The 22,500-nt window shown below is 36.6% G+C and overlaps 1 protein-coding gene across 1 annotated transcript in view; it reads right to left on the bottom strand.

Annotated features, from left to right (window-relative positions):
• The window catches only part of FOXP2 (forkhead box P2), a 569,999-nt gene that overhangs the window by 49,847 nt on the left and 497,652 nt on the right, over window positions 1–22,500 (bottom strand). Inside the window, exons 7-12 of the mRNA XM_043589308.1 lie at window positions 18,716–18,853; window positions 17,387–17,569; window positions 17,338–17,346; window positions 15,653–15,821; window positions 4,088–4,301; window positions 2,192–2,296 (exon numbers count right to left, since the gene is read on the bottom strand). Of these exons, the coding sequence (XP_043445243.1) occupies window positions 2,192–2,296; window positions 4,088–4,301; window positions 15,653–15,821; window positions 17,338–17,346; window positions 17,387–17,569; window positions 18,716–18,853 (818 nt within the window). The remainder of the gene's footprint in view (window positions 1–2,191; window positions 2,297–4,087; window positions 4,302–15,652; window positions 15,822–17,337; window positions 17,347–17,386; window positions 17,570–18,715; window positions 18,854–22,500) is intronic.

Raw genomic sequence — 22,500 nt, 5'->3', positions numbered from 1 at the left:
ATTTTTAGTGCATTTCAGAAATAAAAATGCCACAATATTTTCTCCAAAAACTTTCATAATAAACACTGGATATAAAATTTCTGGGAGAGTAGCAAACACGGAAACTGAGAACTGAAAACCTTTCACAGTTTTTTGGCTTGTCTGACATTCCTCTAAACCTCAACTCTCCCCCATAATGACAAAAGAAAAGCAAAATATCCTTTCCAAGAAAATCTGTATTAGTGGTGATGTCTTCATTTCACTTTCCACACAGACACTACACTGTTTTCTGAATAACTGAACTTAATTAATTTCATAAAATATATTATTTCTTTTTACATTTCCCATACACTTTAATAAAAAGACAGTACCAGTATGGAAATGTATCTAATAAATTTTTTTCAGTATACCGGTATTACATCTATTGACAGAATTTATCTTTGAGTAAGAGAATCTAAAGCAGATCATAACAAAAATGGACTAAAAGAAAGACCTTACAATCTACTGTCATTTGTTCTGTCATCTCTATAAAGTTAATGGTTTGGAAAAATGGTCAGCCTTTGGAACCAAAGTTGATATTTAATTGAAAGGAAATGCTTTTTTAATTGTAATTTCCCCCCCCCACCCCCGCACCTCTGTAATATCTTTAGTTTTTAAAAAATACTGGCATGAATGTGAAAAAAGAACCAGGAAGCTAAAATGAGGGTTCATGTTCCTCTGCTTGTTAGTAATAAACATTTAGATAAATATTTGAGATGAATAAAAATGTTCCTTTCCATGTGCTATAAAGGAAATCACACTGAAGGGAAGATATGTACATTTTCTCAAAAATTCTTAATTTTGTCAGAAAGAACAACTTGGAGGAATAACATGGTGACTGGGCTAGTTCTATTTTTTAAATGACCACATTTACGAAATAGTAGCAACAGTCCTCTTAATGATCTTAATGATAAGGAATAACACGACACATTGATAAGGATGAATGTATTCAAATGAAGAAATACGAAATTAGCTGGATCAGTTTCACGTCCAATAAAATGGTAGCTCACTACTGTTTTGGTATAATAGTCATGAAAAATTTATTTAAGGCCTTTTCCAAAAGCCATAGCAATACAGGAAGCAAATTTTCTTTTAGTTGGTCAGAAATGAGAAAAAGTTTAAAAGAAAATCCTTGCGGAAGTCTTACTGTAATTCTGTTATGAAGTTATTATGATGCCAAGTACTTGTGCCTTGTTGTTAAGGTGCTTTTACTCTATACCCTGTAGTCTACCATTTGTAAACACATCTTTTTGATGTTTCTGCCAACATCCTGGCAACAAAGCAGTGCAATTTCAAATGAGCTAATTAACTTAATTGTTGATGAAGCATGAAACAGTTCATTCACCCTGTTAGCTGCTCCATGACAACATAAGAGTCTGAGCCTGTGAAGTTACTCATCTCCATAAACCTATCTGTAGCTCTCTGTTTAGATCTCTTGTATGGCAGAATTGTGTGTGGAAAATGTTTCATAAAAGATGCATATTCTTATTTGAAAAGGAACCTCTTAAAATTAAACAAAATTATCACCGTATGAAGAAATTAAGGACACACAAAGTTTTGATTTTAAGCTAGAGAAGCCATAGAATTTATCATACAACTATACAGCCATGGGTGTTTCGCTCTGATCCTGAGGGCAACAAGTAACAAAGGTAGATGAAATACAATTATTTCTGAAAACTTTGGTTCCTATTAAATTTCATCTTTTCATTCTTATTGTTCAATAAATATGTTAAATATCATTATTTAAAGGAAGTAATATCAAGTTTGCGATTAAAAAAAATAACCCTGTAAAATATTGGGTTGAAATGTGGATATATTACATGACGCCTCATGTAATTTTACTTAAAATTTTTATTAAAAACTTGAAATTTAAGTGAATCCTGCACACGTTTCCCAATTATTAATGGCACTATTACAGTAGGGTAGTATTTTTCATTCTTTAAAAAACCCCTATCGAATGACTTGTAAAATATTTTGATGGAAAGGTAGAGACGGACAGTCGCCTTCGTAGCCTGACTTCGGTCATGCACTTGTTGGAACACACAGAAAACTCAGAGGGGGCTTATGATGGACCTTTACTTCCCCCTTTCAGCTTTCTCTTGTTTATTTTCAACAGTGCGCTTGAAACTCCCCCAGAACCCACCCCCTTCCCTAAAAAAGGTACGAAACCTACTTTAAAAACTGTCCAAAATCTTCACAAATGCTTTCACAGCCTGGCCATTTGCAAACTCCATGGCCGTACAGAGTGTGAGAAGCCCCAGTCTCCTCGTGTGACGAGCTGTAGCAAAAGAACACGGCGTCAGAGTCATCTCAAAAAGCCATAATCGTTGCAGGCTGCTAGCGCCTGTCAGGTTACGATCAGTGACAAACAGGTCAAAACAGGTCAATTCAGCTCAGAGCAGTCAGAAAAATTTAATCGTTCTATTGAATAGTTCAACTGCCAAGGCTAGATGATGTTCCAATTAGAGGAGAAATAGAGCCAAAGATGACTGTTAATAAAGGATGAAAAACTAAGAGGACTGTATAATATCATATGCTAATCTTGCCATATGACCTTAATGTAACATTTACCTCTAAATAAAAAATATATATATTCACATGTGGTCAAGTGAAATAAACCTGTGTTTTTAAGAAGGTAATAGGACATCCACCATAAGATTTTTGAAATGCGCTTTTTAAAGAAGATATGGACCTTTAGGATCATTTAAATTGTTTAATATTTATGTTTGAGCCATATATATTTCCACTAGTTACTGCTGATTTTAAAAAATCTACTTTGGAACAGTACTCATTAGCTATATCCTTCTATAATTACCAAAGACTTTTGATAAGTGAGTATTATATCAGATGGAGAGAGCCTAGAAAAATCAACCAACTTCTGCAGTATATATAACCATCAAATTATCTCAATTAAAACAATAGCATGAAAGCATTCAGAAGCATACCGTTTGTTAACAATGAAAACTAACAAGAAAAATTTTTCATGATATTCAAATGAAGACCAGAAACACCACCAAACTACAGCATTCTATTTTAAAGTGTACTGTAATTAAATATAGGTTTCTTAAAAAAAAATTCTTTGTGAGAAAGAATTTGTTACAGCTAGGCAGACATTCATATTACATAAGAGAATACTACCAACCCACTACACTCCAATGTGAAGTTTAGAGCAAAATACCATAGGAGCCTGAGTCACTCTGTTAAGAAACCCTACATTTATGTTTCATCCTTTAAAAATATAGTTTTTATGTTAAGCAATATTCTAGCTTACATATTTTACATAAATTGCTTTAAAGGACTTGATTAGATAGAGCTACATGCTTGAAACAGGGGCAGTAAATGGACAAGAGCACCTGGGTTCTCCTTTTATAAAGGCAGTTTTTACACAACTAAAATAAAACAAGAGGTTGAAAATTATCTAACATAATGTACTCAATGTTGGTAACTGAAATCAAGTAATTTTTCCCTATGAATTTTGAGTCAAATTTACTCAGAGTTAGCATCATAAGTTTATTTTTTTATGTAATTGCAACTTCCCTCATGCTCCAATAATAATAATAAAAAAAAAGGTATACCAGATATTCTGTCTTCTGGTTTATTATGCCTGTAATTGTACCCTCATGTATATGGATTCTCTGATATCTATGGACATGTTCTTAAACATATATTAAGTACGTGTTTTTAAACATTTACTAAGGGGGATATGTATGCATCTTTAGTTATTTGAAAGGGGTTCTTAAGTTTAAAAATGGTAAAATGTTCTCATTTCAGCAATCCAGCTCATCAAAACAGATTAGCCATAAAAATATGTCGATACAGTAATTCCATATGCACTTATTAAAAAATAACTTTCTTCAGGCCAATTCCCCACCAAATCCATCAAATCCCTGGTATTTGAGCTACTTTCTGTAATGAAAATAATATATAAGGTAAATAACCTAAAGGGTTTTATTTAATTTGTTTTACACATTTTTCCCCTGTTAAGTACAGATCATAATCCTCAGTTTTATGAATGGTGGAAGGAGAGGTTGGCGACAGATAAATATAGAACAAATCTCATGAGATTTACCTGTCCCGCCTTGCACTTAGAACTGAAGACTGTCCATTCACTATAGAATGATGGGTTATTGGTGGTGACGCTTTGGAAGTGGTGGAGGAGGTAGTCGAGGAGGAATTGTTAGTAGTGAGGTCTAGCCCTCCATGTTTAATGCCATTGTCTTCCATACTGTGAACTCCAGTCACTTCTTTCCATAACTGCTGAATCTCAGCAGGACTTAAGCCAGCTACAAAACGAAAGAAAGCCCCACTAATATAACAAGGTAAAGTTCATATAATGAGCTTAGTGTTATTACTGGATTAATGCCAACAACAAAAGTGATGTTACCAGCATAATTAATATACAATAATAATTCACTTTACACCATCAGCACCATAGCCTTTCTCATGAATAATCAGTTATTTGTTAAAGACTACCATTTTGGGAATAGTACTGGGAATAATAGTATTGAAACTATCAAGGATTAATGGAAAAAGCCAGCAAGTTCTACTTGAAAGTTAAACTATTTAACAGAAGCTTTTACTTATTGCTAGTGTTAAGTTTTTATCAGTAAGGAAATGAAAAAGAAACAGATTTTGAAATGAGATATATCAAAAGAAATGAAAAGAAAAAAAGAAGTAAGGAGGGTAAACAAAAAATTTGTCAGGGAAAAAAAATGTCAGGGAAAAACAGTAAACATCCAACTCAGAAAAAAGAATACATTTGACAATTAACTTTGACAAAGTTACTTTGCTCTTTCTCAGACAGACAAACAAAATAACTGAGTTTCATTTGGAGGTCCTAAATAAGCCAATGTTCTTACCTCCATGGATCAATTAAACAGATAATATGAAAACTTCATTTTATGGACGATAGAATAAATGAGTACCCATTTTAAACAATGCCCTGTTTCAGATCATGGAAATTTACCAGATATATGAAGAATGAAAACAGAAAATCAAGGCATTTTAGCTTTTAACTCTAATTCCGAAATAAGGAATTGAGAGATTACTGTTTACTTATTATAAGTCAAATATATAACAGTACTTATATATGCCAAGTACTATGCCTTCACGGATTCTTTCCATACCTTATGCTCCTTAATCTTCACTAAATCCAATGAGTTCATAACTGTATTTCAATCGGTTCATGGATAACAAAGCAAAGTGAGGGAGAGGTTCAAAAATGTATCCAAGGTCACAAAGCTTCTATGTGGTAAAGCTTTGATTTAAATCCAGGCAGTTTTATTTGAATGCCTTTTTTCTTAAAATATTACATTAAAAATAGGAAAACTATTGAATAAAGATATACAGGGGGAAAGGCAGTTGTAACTATGGTTGCTATCACTTATTGACCATCTGCTGTAGTCTGATGCTTTACATTCATAATCTCAATTAACTTCACTTGAAGCTAGGAATCATTCTACTTGACAGATGAGGGCATGGCATGGAGGTTTAAAAAGATGAAATATGTTACCAAATCACTATGCTCACAACTGGTGGACAGAATTCAAACTTAACGCACTGCTGCTCCAAAATCTAGGTTCTGCATATGTTACGTGTATCTGCAACATCTAACACAAGGACGGAAGTACTAATCCAATACCCCCACTCCCACAACCCAGCACACATCTACATCAGATGCTACAGTGATGCCGATCAATCAAGAGGTGTGGGGGAAGGGAGCAGGATCGAACAGGCAGGGGAAACTAGGGGAAGATAACAGAACATGATGTCAAGCAGAGTCAGCCTGCTCGCCCCTCCCCCTGCAACTAGGAAAACCATCAATCTAGACATAGTAGTAAGTAGCCCAAAGTGAAAGAAGAATTCTCACTGCTCCAAACATAACTTCTGGTCAAATTATTCATCACAGTGGTAACCTTAAATTGCTATGCCTATCACAATTTCTTACAGATAGTTTTACTGAAAACTATCATTTTGGTGATTCTGGCTCCTGAAGATTTTAAAACAGCCTAAGACTGAAGAAAAGACTGGATAACTCAGGTTTCCAGTTATTTAAAACTATTTTTTTTCTACATAAAAGAGGATGGCTTAATAAACTAAGGTATCACTCTGGTTATACGGGACATAATTTCTATATAAACATCATTAATTATTGCTTTAACCCAGGATTCTGAAACTTACCTGACTGTAACTTTTTGATTACCTGTCTGTATGAATTAGGTGTCCTAACAGCAAAACTCCATTAACCAATCCTTTTACATAACAGCTTTTACACATCTTCTGCATGCGAGCCCTCACCACCTCACTCTGCCTCTCTGCCCCACCGTCCACTCTTGCCTGGTGTGCAGTTACCCTTTCCTGTCTTCCTGCTTTCCCCTTGCCTTGCTATAATTTACTTCTCGTCATATATCAGTCAAAATCTATCTCTTTAAATGTAAATTGGGCAATGGCATTTTCCAGACAAAGCCTCCAATGGCTTTCCAGAACACTTAGAAAAAAACACAAGAAAAGAAAGGGAACACATAACAACAAAAAACCCTACTATGGCCTGTGAGGTGCTGGCATTTATTATCTGGGTCTTGCCTGCCTCTCTGACCTCATCTATTGCTCACTCTGTACATTTCGCTCTGTTATACTTTCTTCTGCATCTTAAAGGCAGTAAATATTTGCTCCCTTTCCAGCTTTTGCTCTGGCTGTTCCCACAGCACAGGTGATTTTGGGTACAGATCTCCTCATGACTTCCTCACTTCACTCAGATGATTCAAGGCTCACCTCCTCTGAGAGGTCTTAGACCATGCTTTCAACTACTGCCCCTCCCCACCTTGCCTTCTAACATTCTCTGTCACCTCACTCTGCTTTCTTTTTCCTAAGAGTGTTGTCAGTCTCTGAAACTATAATATTTATCTGTTTTACTCGTTATCATCAGTCTCCCTCTTCTGCAATTTAAACTTAAAATGGTAAGAGTAGGGATTTCTTATTTTACTTATCTATCTCCAGTGCCTAGAAGAGTGCCTGGTATGTGTTCGATGAATAGTAGTTGATTTAGTTGATTATAACAGATTCATAGAGTTTTTGTAGGCATTTGGTTTTCACATGGAAGTTCTGTGGCTCTTGCGGGGCATACTATTTATGAGTACTTGCAATCCTGTAAGGCCAATATCTAAAGAATTATAAACTAGTTGATTCTAAAGATCGAGTGGCTGATAAAATTTTATACCTTGGCTAAAGACTCTTAGATGTTTTTAGAGACTATATCAGTTAGAGATGTTATTAATAATTCAGTTTTTGAATTTTATTAATAATTTAGTTAACCTAAGTATCCACTTACCTTTTAAAAAGCAGACTTCTATTATACTATTCATTTGTATGGAAAATTAGTGGTATCAGCATGATATCACAATGATATGGCAACAAATACTAAGCACATAGATGTTTGATGAATAAATAACCTATTCGCTATCCAAATAATGATTCTTAATTAAACGAGGAAGGAAGTGGTTTTTAAATATTACAGATAAGGGGCAGAGAATAGATGATGTCAAAAAGAGACTCCTGTTAGTAGAAGTGGTTCCCCAAAGTGTCTGCATATTAGACTCACTTGGGGACATTTTAAAATTTCCAATGCCCTGACCACAGCCCAAACCAATTAAATCACAATTTCTGGAGGTAGGACACAGGTATCAATCTGTTTCTGAAGCTCCACCGATGATTCCAACGTGCAGACAATTTTGGAGGAAAAATTTTAAAAGCAAACTGTCATATTGCTCATGAACAGAGTTTTCACACCTACAATTTACTTAGCTCTTTTCCATGGATACAAAACGACGAATATGAAACAACCAGCCAATCCGTTTTGTACAATTTTGAAAGTTTCGTGAGTTTTGAAGTTTTGAGGTTTGCGAAAATTAACTTATTTTCAGGCAGTAATGTAACACATTCAATACTTCCTAAACTGTGTTCTATGGGACAGTAGTCATCTGAACACTTCTAATCAGAGATCTAAGAGATCTCTGGTCTCTATCTTGGAGGCTCATGATTAATGTTAACATATACATCAGTTCCATGATGTCTAGAAACAAAAGAAACCCTTGAGTCTCTTCTTTAACTCTTTGTTTTACAAATCCATTTGAGGATAAAAAGAAAAAAAAACACAACAAACTCTTTTTACAATTGCATTAATTTATTTCAGTTTTAAATAACGGGTGTGGGCTTAGGATTCATCAGGTGCTCTCCAGCCCTCCCATGAACTGCAGGCTGCCTGTTTATAAACTTAAGACTTTTTCCAAAATTAGCTTAGTTCAAAACTAAGCTTCTATTTATGCAGCCCCTTGGAACCCAACTCACTGCTCCAGTAGGTTCCTTTGTCTCTGTTTTGTTAGAAATTTACATGGTACTTCTGATATGCCAGTCACTTTTCTGCATGCTTCAGGTCTAATCTAATACCCTGAGCTACTATTATTCTCCCTATTTTAGAGATGAGGACACTGAGGAACAGGAAAGTTGAGTAACTAGCTCTAGAGCTAATGCACGGCAAAGCTCCTCACCTTTGTAGGTCATTGCTCACATAACCCTTTTTCAGGACTCCTTCCCTGGCCACCCCGTCTACAAGTTCAACCCCTACCGTTTCTAAGGTTTCTTTATTTTTTCCTATCCGGACTTAAAAAAGAAAAAAAAATTCCCATAGCACTTAGCAGTATACATTTTACTTAATTTGAAATCTAAGTTCTGTGATGGCAGGGATTTTTGCCTGTCCTCTTGACTGCTTTGTCCCCAGTGCCTCTAGGAGTGCTTACAGTGAGTGAAAGCTCAATGTGTATTACGTAAAAGAGTTGTTCAATGACCAGAACAGTAGCAGTGCATAATCTGGGAATCAGTGGACTAGACCATCACAGAATAATAGTCAATTTAAAATCCCAAGTAAAGAGTATTCATTTTTCTTAGTAACTTATTTCAAGGATACATACATAACAATACTAGCACCAAAAAGTTGTATGACTATGCAATTTTAAAATTCCATGACCACAAAAAAATCAAGAAATGATGATGGATGATGGCTTGGACTGGCTCTCGTTCACTGCCAGTACTACAAATAAGCATTAAAAGGTTTGTTTTTCTAGGAGTTGAATGAATAAGTGGATGAATTCCTAATCAAATTGCATGTAATACCACAGGTAAAGCAATTAAATAATATTCCTTAATCCTAGATTCATAGTTTGTGGAGTATCTATTGGGTGAAAACCGCTGTGCTAAGAATTAATTAAAATTTGGTAATTCATATCTAGATTATACAGTCTTGGAGCACACAAGATTTAAAAATTCCAATATTGTACTTATTGGTAAAAATTACATTAGCAGCTTTTTCACACAAAAATAATGTCTTTTCATTTTTTATGTCTAGTAATTAATTTTTAATGTTAAATAATTTTATACATTATGATGTAAAGTAAGTCTACTGTGATTTTTTTAAATTAACTTATTTAATAGTACTCTGCTTATTTTCTAGAGTTACTTATAAGTAAAAGCAATAAAAGCAAATTTTGTAGAAGTATTTGCATCATTCACATATTTTATTGAACCAATTTGATATTTAGTAATTTGAATTCTTGAACTATTATCATGTAATTTTCACTTTCATCTTAAATTTTACATTAAAAAAAGTAGTATATGCACATGGCCAACATAACAGAATCATAGAGAAGGTTATACATTGCAAAATCGAATTTCCCGAACCAGACCTGACTTCACGGTTCCTAGTTCTCTCCACAGGCAACCGTCATTCTGGTTTCTGGGCTATCCTTCAGAGACCTGTGTTCATTTATAATTTGCCAGACCTAACATATTATGGATTTATATTTGACTGGGGGCCTACTTTAACCTGTAGGTATAGTGCCCATCTTTAAAATGTATGTTTAATGAGAAGTGTACTGAATACATATTTTGCCCAAAAGCTGAATTACAAGGAGCAAAATAGCTATTTGGCTAAAACTGAGACCAAAGGCAAATATCACCACAAAGAAGGAACTTCTGGGATACCAGAATACAGGGTATATATATATTATATATATATATACACACACACACATATTTATATTTACATATTATTTATATTTACATTTATATATACAATCATACTATGATTTCACTATTAAAATTTTTAGAGGAGGCAGTTTTTAAGCTTGTGATTTATTTTACAAAACAGTAATTTCTCAGTTTTCCTCACCATGGAACTTTAATGGGTCAAAGTTGACATTCTGCTTTTGAGTCTTCCTTCAAGATACAAAGAGCTGACAAAAAGAACTTTAAAAAGACTTATGGCCTAAATGGAAATAAATTCATTTTAATGTATGCATGCTGGTATATGAAACAATTCTGTGACAATTAGAATTATGATATAATTTAATATATCATTACTTACATTTCCTCAAAAATTAACACGCCTAATATTTCTCTATGTATTTAACTTGTTGTGAGTTACTTTTTTTTTTTTTTAAACGTTTATTTATTTTTGGGACAGAGAGAGACAGAGCATGAACGGGGGAGGGGCAGAGAGAGAGGGAGACACAGAATCAGAAACAGGCTCCAGGCTCTGAGCCATCAGCCCAGAGCCTGACGCAGGGCTCGAACTCCCGGACCGCGAGATCGTGACCTGGCTGAAGTCGGACGCTCAACCGACTGCGCCACCCAGGCGCCCCGTGAGTTACTTTTTATACATAAAATTAATAGCATTCATAGTTAACTTTGCAAAGTTTTATTCCTGCAATCATAAATGTACATCTAAACTTCAGCTTACTGATGGAGCTTTAGCATTGAAAACCCCAAAGGAGTTTCCCCTCCAAGTTACAAATTAAAGACTGACTGGTTTTTAAAAGGAAATACTAAGATGGTAACAATAATTCTGCGCCACATGCCTTGTCCATATTGTGGTGGTGTTACCTTGATTAGATACAAAGGTGATCTATGCAAGCACATGATTACAGGTTAGGCAAAAAAATCAAGATGCCAGAAGTGATGCTGAAGTATGCATTTGGCTACTTATTTATTTATTTTAGAAAGACAGCGAGTGGAGGAGAGGGTGCAAGAGAGAGACAGAGAGACAGAGAGAGAGAGAGAGAGAGAGAGAGAGAGAGAATCTTAAGCAGGCTCCATGTTGAGCATGCAGCCCAATGTGGGGCTTGATCCCCCACCCTGGAATCATTACCTGAGTCAAAAGGAGCAGGATAAAGAGTAGGATGCTCAACCGACTGAGCTTTGACTATTTAGATTTCCATAATCAGAGAATGAGTCAAAGCCAAATACCTGATTTTGACCGAATACTCATCCTAACGACAAACTTCAGCACATTCCTAACTCAGCGTAAAGGACATTCTTATACTTTACTTAGAAAGATTTCACTTTATTATTCAACAGTTCTTTCATTCCAAACTCATCTAGTTCTAGAAGGTGTTAGTTCAAAATAGTGCTGGCTAGATATTCTAGCATTTTCTGTTTGGTCTTTCAGATTGGTAACAAAAGTGTTATATTTTAAATAGCTTTTATAAATTTAAAAACATGTAGAAAGTTGGAATGAAATAAAGTTTTTGCCACATATATTTTAGTCTCCACAGCCATAGTAAGTCTGTGAATATATTGTGTATTGGAATACACTGACTTCTATCTCATGCCAAAAACATGAGAAGTGCACGCACAATAATTTCCTATCTTCTAACCTGGAGACAATGGTACTGGGTCATGAAAATGTGTCACTAAATAATTACCAGCTGACATACAAACTGTACTATCTATGGAGTAAATAACTTCATAATCAGTATTTTATTTGATATTGATTTACAGATCCATCCTTTTTTTATTTGACTTCTGTATACCTACAGTCACTCTATGTATGATTTTTATTTATTTATTTTTAAATGTTTATTTATTTATTTTTGAGAGAGAGAGAACAGGGGCGGAGCAGAGAGAGAGGGAGACAGTATCTGAAGCAGGCTCCAGCCTCCCAGCTGTCAGTGCAGAGCCCGATGTGGGGCTCGAACCCATGAACTGTGAGATCATGATCTGAGCCAAAGTCAGATGCTTAACCAACTGAGCCACCCAGGTGTCCCCATATATGCTTTTAGAGATGATAACTTAATTGCCTAATTTACATCAAAATCCAATATTATAGTAATATTCATGGTGACTTTAAATACTTAATATTTAAAATAATTTAAAGTGATATATTATGTCATTTTGCAACATAGAGAAAAATGTTGATGCATCTCCCACTCCTATCAAAATTATTACAATTTTGTTACTTCTGTCTCATTCTCATACACTTATTTTATATATGGTTGAAGAAGTTGGAACTTTAAAAAGTAGCCTGAGGAAGCTGTGTTAAATCATGGGGGTAAATACTTCAAATATGGCATATTTTTAAAGATCATCATTGTGTATAAATAAATCCTACTTGGTGTTCCTGTGGTTATCATTCATGGCCAATCCATCAGCCAACCAAAAACGTGGTGCAAAGTGAACTGGGAAACTGACAATGAAAATATTTAAGATATTTTTATCTGAAATAACCAAGGGTTAAGGCAGAAATAATTCAAGGCTTCCATTATCTAACAATGACTTATTTTCTTTCTCCCATTCAGTTTTGGGATTCCAGCACCACCCCATGAAGTTCTATTCCTCTGCTGTGGCTGGTTTATCTGACACATTCTGTCTGTGTTTGGCTGATGAGTGGCTCCGCAGTGGCACTTTTCACACTTAGTCATCGAAGCGGTGAAAAACACAATATGACTTGCATGTATTTTGTTTAAAATATAAATATTCTGCTCAAACCCAGATGTGCTTTCAGATTTATTTCATTTTCCTCAATGTTCTCTATCTCGTGTGTGTAATCTCTCATATATTTAATGGAGAGTACAAATAGAAGAAAAGGAAAAAAAATTCTATTTTAAAAAAGCTCAGAAATTAGAGTAAATTTTCATTTGAAAATCATTAAAATCGTTGTATCATAATAAATTTCTTTTTTCAGCAAGATATTTGTATGTTTGCCTTGGAAGACTGTAGTTTAACAAATATATCGCACATAGACTATATTTTACTTCTGTGGACTTCTGAGATTGAGTGTGAGCAAGGGAGGGGTAGAGAGAGAGGAGACACAGAATCCGAAGCAGGCTCCAGGCTTGGAGCTGTCAGCATAGAGCCCGACGCAGGGCCCTAACTCACAGCCCATGACCCGAGCTGTAGTCGGACGCTTAACTGACTGAGCCACCCAGGCGCCCCTCTGTGAGCATCTATTTTAAACTTTCTTGAAATGTTTGTTTCAATGGTTTTACTCAAAATCATGGTAGACCTCGCTTCTCTCTATTGAGGAGAATCTTATATCATTAGATCTTAAACACAGATTTTATGTAAATTTTACTGAAAAAAAAAAACAATGGTATAAATTTATTGCTTCGGTTTTAGCGTAGTTTCTACCAAAAAAATCCATGTTTATATTGAATTAATTTGTACATACCTTTCTTTTTTTAAAAACCTTATTTCTTCATTGGTCCTCAAATTATATTTATTTTTTCAAAGAACATAGTGAATAGAACATTCATTGCTATGGTGACACCATGGTTTATTTCAATTCTCTTTGGAATGGTCTAGAAAAGTGGGTTTATGGCCTTGTTTTTCTTCCATTATTTAATCTTTATCTTTTTTGATTTCCTAGGAGTGATTCAATCAGGTGAATCAGAAGATCTGAAATCAAGGGAAAGAGGGAATTCTAGGGAAAACATGCCATTGTGATAGTAATTTGATAAAAAAAAGTGAACAACATTTACTGTAATATTTTATTTTATTTTACCTTATTTTATTTTACTTTTAAAGTTTATGTATTTTGACAGGGAGAAAGATTGAGAGAGAGAGAGAGAGAGAAAGAGAAAATGAGAGGTGGGGAAGGGCAAAGAGGGGGTGGGAGAGAGAATCCCAAGTAGACTCCGGTGCAGAGCCTGATGTGGGGCTCAAACTCACGAACTATGATCATGACCAGAGTTAAAATCAAGAGTCGGACGTTCAACAGACTGAGCCACCCAGGTGCCCCTGCAATATTTTAAGTTTCATGTGCCAGAAACAAGATTATGTGTGTTTTAAAGATAGTTTTTTATTTGCCTAATTTTATTTTTTTTCTATTTAATTGTTCTTGATTTTATTCAGAATATCCTATTGAGTCAGAAAGATGAACATAAAATACTACAATGTGAGCCCATTTGTAACAAATATAATTAGTCCATTTGGATTAAAGTTTGTTCCAACAAAATCCAAATGCAAATTAGAATATGCTTTTATGAAGTTTAATGATACATGACTTTTGCCTGTACCAGTAATTTTAGCACACAAGGAGTCATTTTGTTTACTATCATTGTTTTAAACTAAGAATGCTTTCCGTTTCCCAAAAGTTGAGTCAAATGATGAATATATACAATTGTATGATTTATAGTGTTGTATTATGGTACTATCTTATTGTATTATCAAAGTACATGCAAAGTTTTCTTATCCGAAAAATAAGGGGTGCCTGAGTGGCTCAGTCGGTTGAGCATCTGACTTTGGCTCAGGTCATGATCTGGCATTCATGGGTTTGAGCCCTATATAAGGCTCTGTGCTGACAGCTCGGAGCCTGGAGCCTGCTTTGGATTCTGTGTCTCCATCTCTCTCTGCCCCTCCCCTGCTTGTGCTCTGTCTCTCTCTGTTTCTAAATAAAATAAAATAAAATAAAATAAAATAAAATAAAATAAAATAAATAAAATAAAATAAAATGGAAGAAAAATGAATAAGAATACAATTGGCAGCTTTTTGAAGCTGTAATTTACAATATATGCACAGGCAATATTACTTTAGAGAAAATAAGGTCAATATGGTCCCACGATTTAGATGGGATTCTACAAAACGTAGCTTGGAATGGAATATTCTCTATAGGAATACATAAAGGCTCCTTTTTATACTTAAGAGTGTTAGCATGAAGATTAGGAACTTTTAGGAACTTCTATATTTTTATTGATTTATTTTTATTTTAGAGAGAGAAGAGTGCACAGGGAGGGGAGAGGGAGAGAGGGAAAGAAAGAGAATCCCAAGCGGGCTCCACACTTAGCATGTAGCTCAACACAGGGCTTGATCCCACAACTCTGGGATCATGACCTGAGCCAAAATCAAGAGCCTGGTCTTCAACTTGCCGAGCCAGACAGGCACCCTCTATCTTTTTTTTTTTTTTTTAAATCAGTTTTCTACCCAAACTGCTATCAGCTCACCTTTGTTAAATGGAATGTTGTTAGCCTTCCCACTGATCCAATTCCCTGCAGGTAGGTCTTCGGTGTACATTCGATAGCGCCTAAACTGTATTGCCCTTATAAATTATTTTCCGCTCTAAGACTAATAAGGACGCACTTAATATCTAACAAAACACTTGGAAGTAGTTTCACTACACACCTGAACTCAGTGTGTAGTAAAATCTCTGAGCCTCAAGAAAACGGGCCACGCAGCCATGGTAACGATCGTGTTTTCACAATAAACCTGAAGGTCATAAAAACAAAACTTCTCGAGGGATAAGGCAGACAGGGCATGAAATGGTAGAAAGTGCCACACGAGGAGTGAAGTGTGCACACTTTGTGTGTACCTTGAGGCAGGGACTGGACAGGAAGTGCCGCCTGGCCAGGTGGGATGGAGATGAGGCCCTGACGCTGAAGGCTGAGCAGGTGCTGCTGCTGCTGGAGTTGTTGCATCTGGAGAAGCTGCTGCTGGAAGACAAGCTGCTGGGCTGCCAACTGCTGCTGCTGCTGCTGCTGCTGGTGCAGAAAAGCCGGCCCCGTAAACAGCAGGGAACACATGGTCTGCACACAGCTCTCATACAGAGAAATGCACACGCTCCTTTCACTGCCCCGGTGAGTTTCTGAATGGGCATCCCATGGTCAACGTTCGAAAGCAGAATGTGAGCAAGTTCTAGATTTTCGGTTGCCTTTCTTTCAAATATTACACAGCAGCAGAGAACCAAGGAACTTGCATGAAAGAGTATGGAACGAGCTTTAGAAAAAGTGTGCTACAACAAAGTGTCAGACTTTTAAAAAAAAATTGGCTTATTGCAGATGATGATAATAAGTTTATCTATACTAAAAAAATAACACTTTATAATGACAGTCAACTTCAACAACACTCTTCTCTCTTTTTTTTTTTTTTCCAATTGAGTAAGTTTGATCTGCAGAGGCCCATGAATGTGGTCTCTGGTGATCTATTAGTAAACTGGATATAGCCTTCATAGGACAGGCCTGTTAGCTCTCTCTCTTCCTCTCTTCTCTTGTTGGAATACATTAAAGGCAGAATTATGTGCAGGGCAAAAAAAAAAGTGCCCTTATTATAAGGAAAAGTATAACTTCCAATTTCGTGAGGCATTACAAGACAAACCAGAGTTCTCTGGACTCGGGAGGGTATGACGAGGCAGTCACAACTGCAGAGACAGACAAGCTGCTGGGGAAGACCTTTCCTTTTTAGTTTGGGGAAAAGAGAAACTTCTGATGCGCTCACTGGAAAACAGACTGCATAATGGAGCAAGTCATGTGGATTGCCCAGAGCCTCCGGAGAAATAAGGGAGCAATTTCTATTCTGTAGTTGATGGCTGTCTGAAATTCTATTCACAAATCCAAACAGAAACAAAGCCTCAGGAGGTCAAAACTGTTTCCTGTACGTTTGCATAATGGGCAGCTTGAAGACAACGGCTCTGATACCTGCTGATCAATTTAACTACTTCAACATGTTTTGTTTGTATTATGTTTATATTTGATGCAGTTTGCTGACAAGTGCAAGCTCGGCCTGAGAAGCCAGCTTGTCAGTTTGATTTATGAGCATATCAAACTGTAACTTTCTACTCGCCACTCCAAACCTACAGTAGCAGTTCATTAATCAGGGGCCCGTGACTTTGAAATCTGTGTTCCACCGGTTTCTCCCCTAGCCCCCCACCCTACCCCGCAACCACGGGCTACATTTGCATGCATGTTCTCTGAGCTGCACCACTGAGAAAAATAAGGTTCCCTCACCAACTTAGATTCTCGGTGAATACAAGATAATCAGTACTTTGTCCACCACAGAGCTTGCTCTTTGTACACTGTGATTCATTAGTGAACATTAGACGACAGACAGCAGCATTGGATTGTAACTCTCAAGTCCCATGCTACAAAAAAGGAGAGCAGGAGAGTTCTACTGTCACTGTTTTTAAGCTGGGTAAAAATGTATCATAATGCATCTTTGATAGGAGAGCCTTGCGCTAGGAAGATCTCAGGCCGCCCTGGCCTCGAGGCACCCAGTCCCCACCTGGCACCGCTGCGCCCTGCCGGTGAGCCCGACGGCAGGTGGCTCCTACCTCTTTCGCCTGCTTGCCAGGATGCGGCGGCGGCGGGGGCGGCTGCTGCTGCTGCTGCTGTTGCTGCTGCTGCTGCTGCTGCTGTTGCTGCTGCTGCTGCTGCTGCTGCTGCTGTTGCTGCTGCTGCAAAAGCTGAAGATGTAACTGCTCTTGCTGTTTCTTGTAAAACTCTTGTAGTTGTTGCTGAATAAACCATTTTGACTTTAATAAATAAAGGCAAAAGTTTCATGTATTATAAATCTCCTAAACTCTTCTAGACTGGCATATGGTAGAGTATCCATTAAGGTTCACCTCCCAAGAACAACAAAAAATATGCAGTGGATGCAAGGAGACACATCTACATACATTTGTTTTTTCCAAGGCAGCTCTGAAATTTTCCAATCCAGAATCCAAAAAAATCCTAAACAGGAGGGCATAGGAAACCTATATTCTAATGGGCCAGAACCAAATGAATACCCTAACTGATTACATCGGAAGTCCCAATGGGATATTCAAATAGGTTATATACTCTACCATTTATAAGAACCAAATATATGGCTACATAAAATCAGGTTGTTCAATTCCTACCGGGGAAAATATTTTAATCCATCAGACGTACAGAAGAATGTTAGACTTAGAAGTAGAAGCAACTGGCCTGTGGCCATCAGCCATAGAAGACAGCAAAGTGATTAAATCAGTAAGAATCTGGGTAAAGCACATTGTTTTCTCTAGGTTAAGTAAGTCTACAACATAAAGTCCACTTTATACACAGTCGAGGCCCATAAGGTTCGTATTGGAAATGCTAGTCTTGTCACTAAAAAAAAGATAACTTTCATGGGTTAGTAACTTGGCTGCTTAACTTTGTTTTTATAAGTAGATATTCTCTATGCCTAAACACCAACTATATTTTGGGAAGGAAAACATAGGATGTTACCTTCCCTATCGCAACCAAATGGCCAGTTCAAATCTCATACTTCCACGAACATAAAGGAGTCCTGAAGTGTTAAGGAGTTTTCAAAGCAAGAATTATCTAGAAGTCCCTTTGCACTCTTACTGGCAAGTGTACAAATCAAATGCTCCTAAGCATATGAATACTAAACTATTAATTTATTCCATGTTGAAGTTACACCTCTCTCTGCTCTTACTGTAGACTTTGATGAATTTAAAAAGACCGAGGGATCTAAATTTTTTGATGTAGTTCTGCAGTCACAATGCGGCATGTATGTTCTTGCATGCTGATCAGCTGTCCCTTCAAGCGGAGAGTGACCGGCAAACATGCCCACGGCACTGTTGTCAGAGGCGCACACGTGCGCCACATGCCAGGACACCAAAGCAGGTAACCCACATTACCTGCTGCAGCATGACCGCCTGCTGCTGCTGGAGGAGGGCTTGGAGCTGCTGAGGAGACAAGACTTGCTGCTGAAGAATCTGCTGCATTTGCTGAGGGGTGATCACCTGGGGAGTCATCATGGCCACCGACACAGGCACCTGGGCAGGGACAGAAAGAGAAGGGGTGGTCATAACCAAATGTCTGCTCACCGACTTCACAGCTATAGGTCACCGCTAGTAAATCCTTTAGAAATGACGGCTCACTGTTTTGACATGATATCTGCATATTACTTAACTCTTTGAAAATACTATTAAAGTGCCACAGCATGTAGACACTGGCCCCCAGAGACATCAGATTTCATCAGATGCTATCTTTACATTCCTTACTTACCTCACATGTATTACGCTAAGATGTTGGAGCTTTGACTAGCATCGTGAAAAACAAACAATTAAATGTCAGGGTTCTCAATACTTCCTAATTGATCATCGCACCGACGTCATAGTGTTATCAACGTAAAGCCTTTGGCAATGGTTTCAAGGTAGGATTATGATAAATAATAAAGATTAAACAATTTGAAAAGTATGCATATACATATCTGTTATCAAAGCTAGTAAAAAGAATGTATGTAGAATGTACTTACGCATAAAACATAATCACCATCTTCAAAATTTTATGGATATATGTATATCAAATATATAAATATTAGAAAAATATGTATAGTAATACATATTACTTCATGAGTATATGTCTCAACTCATATAGGATGTATATACACATGTGTTTCCACAAAATAGCAACCCAGACAGGTCCTCTCAAAGAAAAAATCATAAGCCAAGTATTCTTCTCTAAACATTTTCTTATTTCGAGCTAGCTAAACTTATACTAGGGGTTCTGGAAGTCTAAAGATTATTCAAAGGTGATTCATTAAAATTTAAAAAAAGTATTTTTGCTTAAAATTGTCTTTCTTTTCAAGGTTCTGAGAATTATGGAGTCAAAAGGAAAAGCAAATAAGGAGGAAGAGAAAGAAACAGGAGAAAGTGGGGGAGGGGGCAAGGAAGATACAGAGTGAGAAAGAGCTAGAGAGGAAGTTCTAAGGAAAGAGAATGGCAGGAGGGATGAGCAGGACAAAACCTTGTATGAAAAAGCCTGTGGTAGATGGTCAGCCCGGCCACAGTCATGCTGTTGGGGGGGCGTTGCTTGTATTAACCAGCATGGAGTCAAACAACTTGTCAACCTGCCCAGTTTGCAACCTTTGAAAAGGCAATCACTTTCTTTCCTAGAAAGAACAATCTACTTTTACTGTAAATAAAAACATGTATTTACATAAACACTGCTTTAGAACAAATGCATGGGACAACAATGTGTCTTTGAAAACAGAAAAAGATTAATAGACTATTTTAAATAGTCATTTTAACATAGTTCAAACTTTTCTGGCACTTCATGTTATAAGGAAAGGAGAAATCAATAATGAAAAAGAAGTGAGGAGAGAAAAAATAAAAGAAACCTGGGGTGAATAAAGTACCCACCCCCAAACACAAACACTTCATATTTAATACTAAGAAATAACTTTGTCTTGTCTATTCCGTGCTGATATCTCAAAACATGGATTGATGAGATCTAGTTTTATGACAAAAAAGAGGCACATTGTGATGGGAAAAAACTCAGTGATTATCTGAGTATTTCTGGATTATTTTAGAACATACTGACATGTTATAGGTTACTACATTTGAATTTCTCATAATAAAAGGCATTCTGAAATATGTGCTATAAAATTAATTGACCCAATGGGTTGCCCAAGTGTTTAGTTTTTAAAACCTGAGTGGCCAGTTTACTTAACTGTTTATTTCTCAATAAACAAATATAATGGTTAGGTAAGTAGTTTAAAAAAAACCTACCACAAAGATGACTTTTCTTCCACCAATTATTTACCTCCTACCATCTCTAAATAACAAGGAATCAAACCAAAATTAAGTCAGGGTAAGACAGAAATGTTAAGCTTTAAAAAGGCTGCCATGGGGCGCCTGGGTGGCGCAGGCGGTTAAGCATCCGACTTCAGCCAGGTCACGATCTCGCGGTCCGTGAGTTCGAGCCCTGCGTCGGGCTCTGGGCTGATGGCTCAGAGCCTGGAGCCTGTTTCCGATTCTGTGTCTCCCTCTCTCTCTGCCCCTCCCCCGTTCATGCTCTGTCTCTCTCTGTCCCAAAAATAAATAAAACGTGGAAAAAAAAAAGAAAAAAAAATTTAAAAAGGCTGCCAATCCAGATAGACAAAAAGACAGACAGATACTACACATATATAGACAGATACCACATATATGTAGATAGATATTATGTATATGTAGATGGACAAATACATACATATAGATATACATACACATAGATATATACCTCATATAAATTCAATCATGTGATAAAAACTTGCCACACTTCTCTCATCGAAGCCCTGTATCACTTTTTAGCATATGGAGAGCTTTCACTTAATTATCTCTACATCTGGGGCCCCTGGGTGGCTCAGCCAGTTGAATGACCTACTCTTGATTTCAGCTCAGGTTGTGATCTCACGATTCATGGGAATCAAGCCCTACATCAGTCTCCACACTGACAGCACGGATGCTACTTGGGATTCTCTCTCTCCTCTCTTCCTGTCTCTCTCTCTCTCAAAAAAAAATAAACTTAAAAATTATCTCTATATCTATAATGAAAAGTACTTCATATGTGACTGATATCAAATGCACTTTTTGAGAAAATTTTATGAATGGAGGACTGCCATAATATACTGCAAGTTAGAGTTAGATTTCAGCTTATACAAACTGTAGGACTCTTTAAAACACACACACACACACACACACACAAACTTTGGAGTACCTGGGTGGTTCAGTTGGTTAAGCATCTGACTCTTATTCTTGGCTCAGGTCATGATCTCACAGTTCGTGGGTTTGAGCCCCCCTCAGGCTCCATGCTGACAGTGCAGAGCCTGCTTGGGATTCTCCCTGCCTCTCTCTCTGCCACTCCCCTGCTCATTCTCTATCTTTCTCTCTTAAAATAAATAAATAAACATTAAAAAAATTAAAAAAATTAAAGAACACAAACTTTATTAAAAGTAAATAAATGTATTATATAATATGTACAGAAAATTATCCGACTCTATAGCTTGTTGCAACAGTGACTCCTGGTGTACAGGCAAATTTAAGTAAGTATTCTACCTTTGCATTTTATTGTATTTTTATTTATTTAATTTTTTTCTCAATGTTTATTTAATTTTGAGAGACAGAGAGAGACAGAATATGAATGGGGAAGGGGCAGACAGAGAGAGAGCCACAGAATCCAAAGCAGGCTCCAGGCTCTGAGCTGTCAGCACAGAGCCCGATGAGGGGCTCAAACTCACAGACTGAGATCATGACCTGAGCTGAAGTCAGAGGCTTAACCGACTGAGCCACCCAGGTGCCACACAGACTGTATATATATGACAATATACAGGCATAAAGATAGGTAGAAAGACAAGCCAACTAACACATAATGAATTGAACACTCTATTTCCATAAATATGTACTTAAAGCAGTTTTTCCTATAACAAGTGTTAAGTTAGATATTATATGTATTATTATATGTTACATGTAGACAACTCCACTTGCTTCTTCAGAAATTAGTAATTTTCAAAATGCAAAACTTCTGCATTTCAAGCAACTCATTTTAAGTAACACATTTCCTTTGCTCCTCCTATATCACTTTTGTTACAACCTCTGTGCACTTCTTTGCTATTCCAAACTACTGGAAGAATTCACTGACAAAGATGGATAGAGATTAACTG

Source organism: Prionailurus bengalensis, chromosome A2 (assembly GCF_016509475.1).
Source record: "Prionailurus bengalensis isolate Pbe53 chromosome A2, Fcat_Pben_1.1_paternal_pri, whole genome shotgun sequence".
NCBI classification, from domain to species: domain Eukaryota; kingdom Metazoa; phylum Chordata; class Mammalia; order Carnivora; family Felidae; genus Prionailurus; species Prionailurus bengalensis.
The sequence above is the reverse complement of the archived record's forward strand: the minus strand, read 5'-3'. Positions and strand labels throughout refer to the sequence as shown.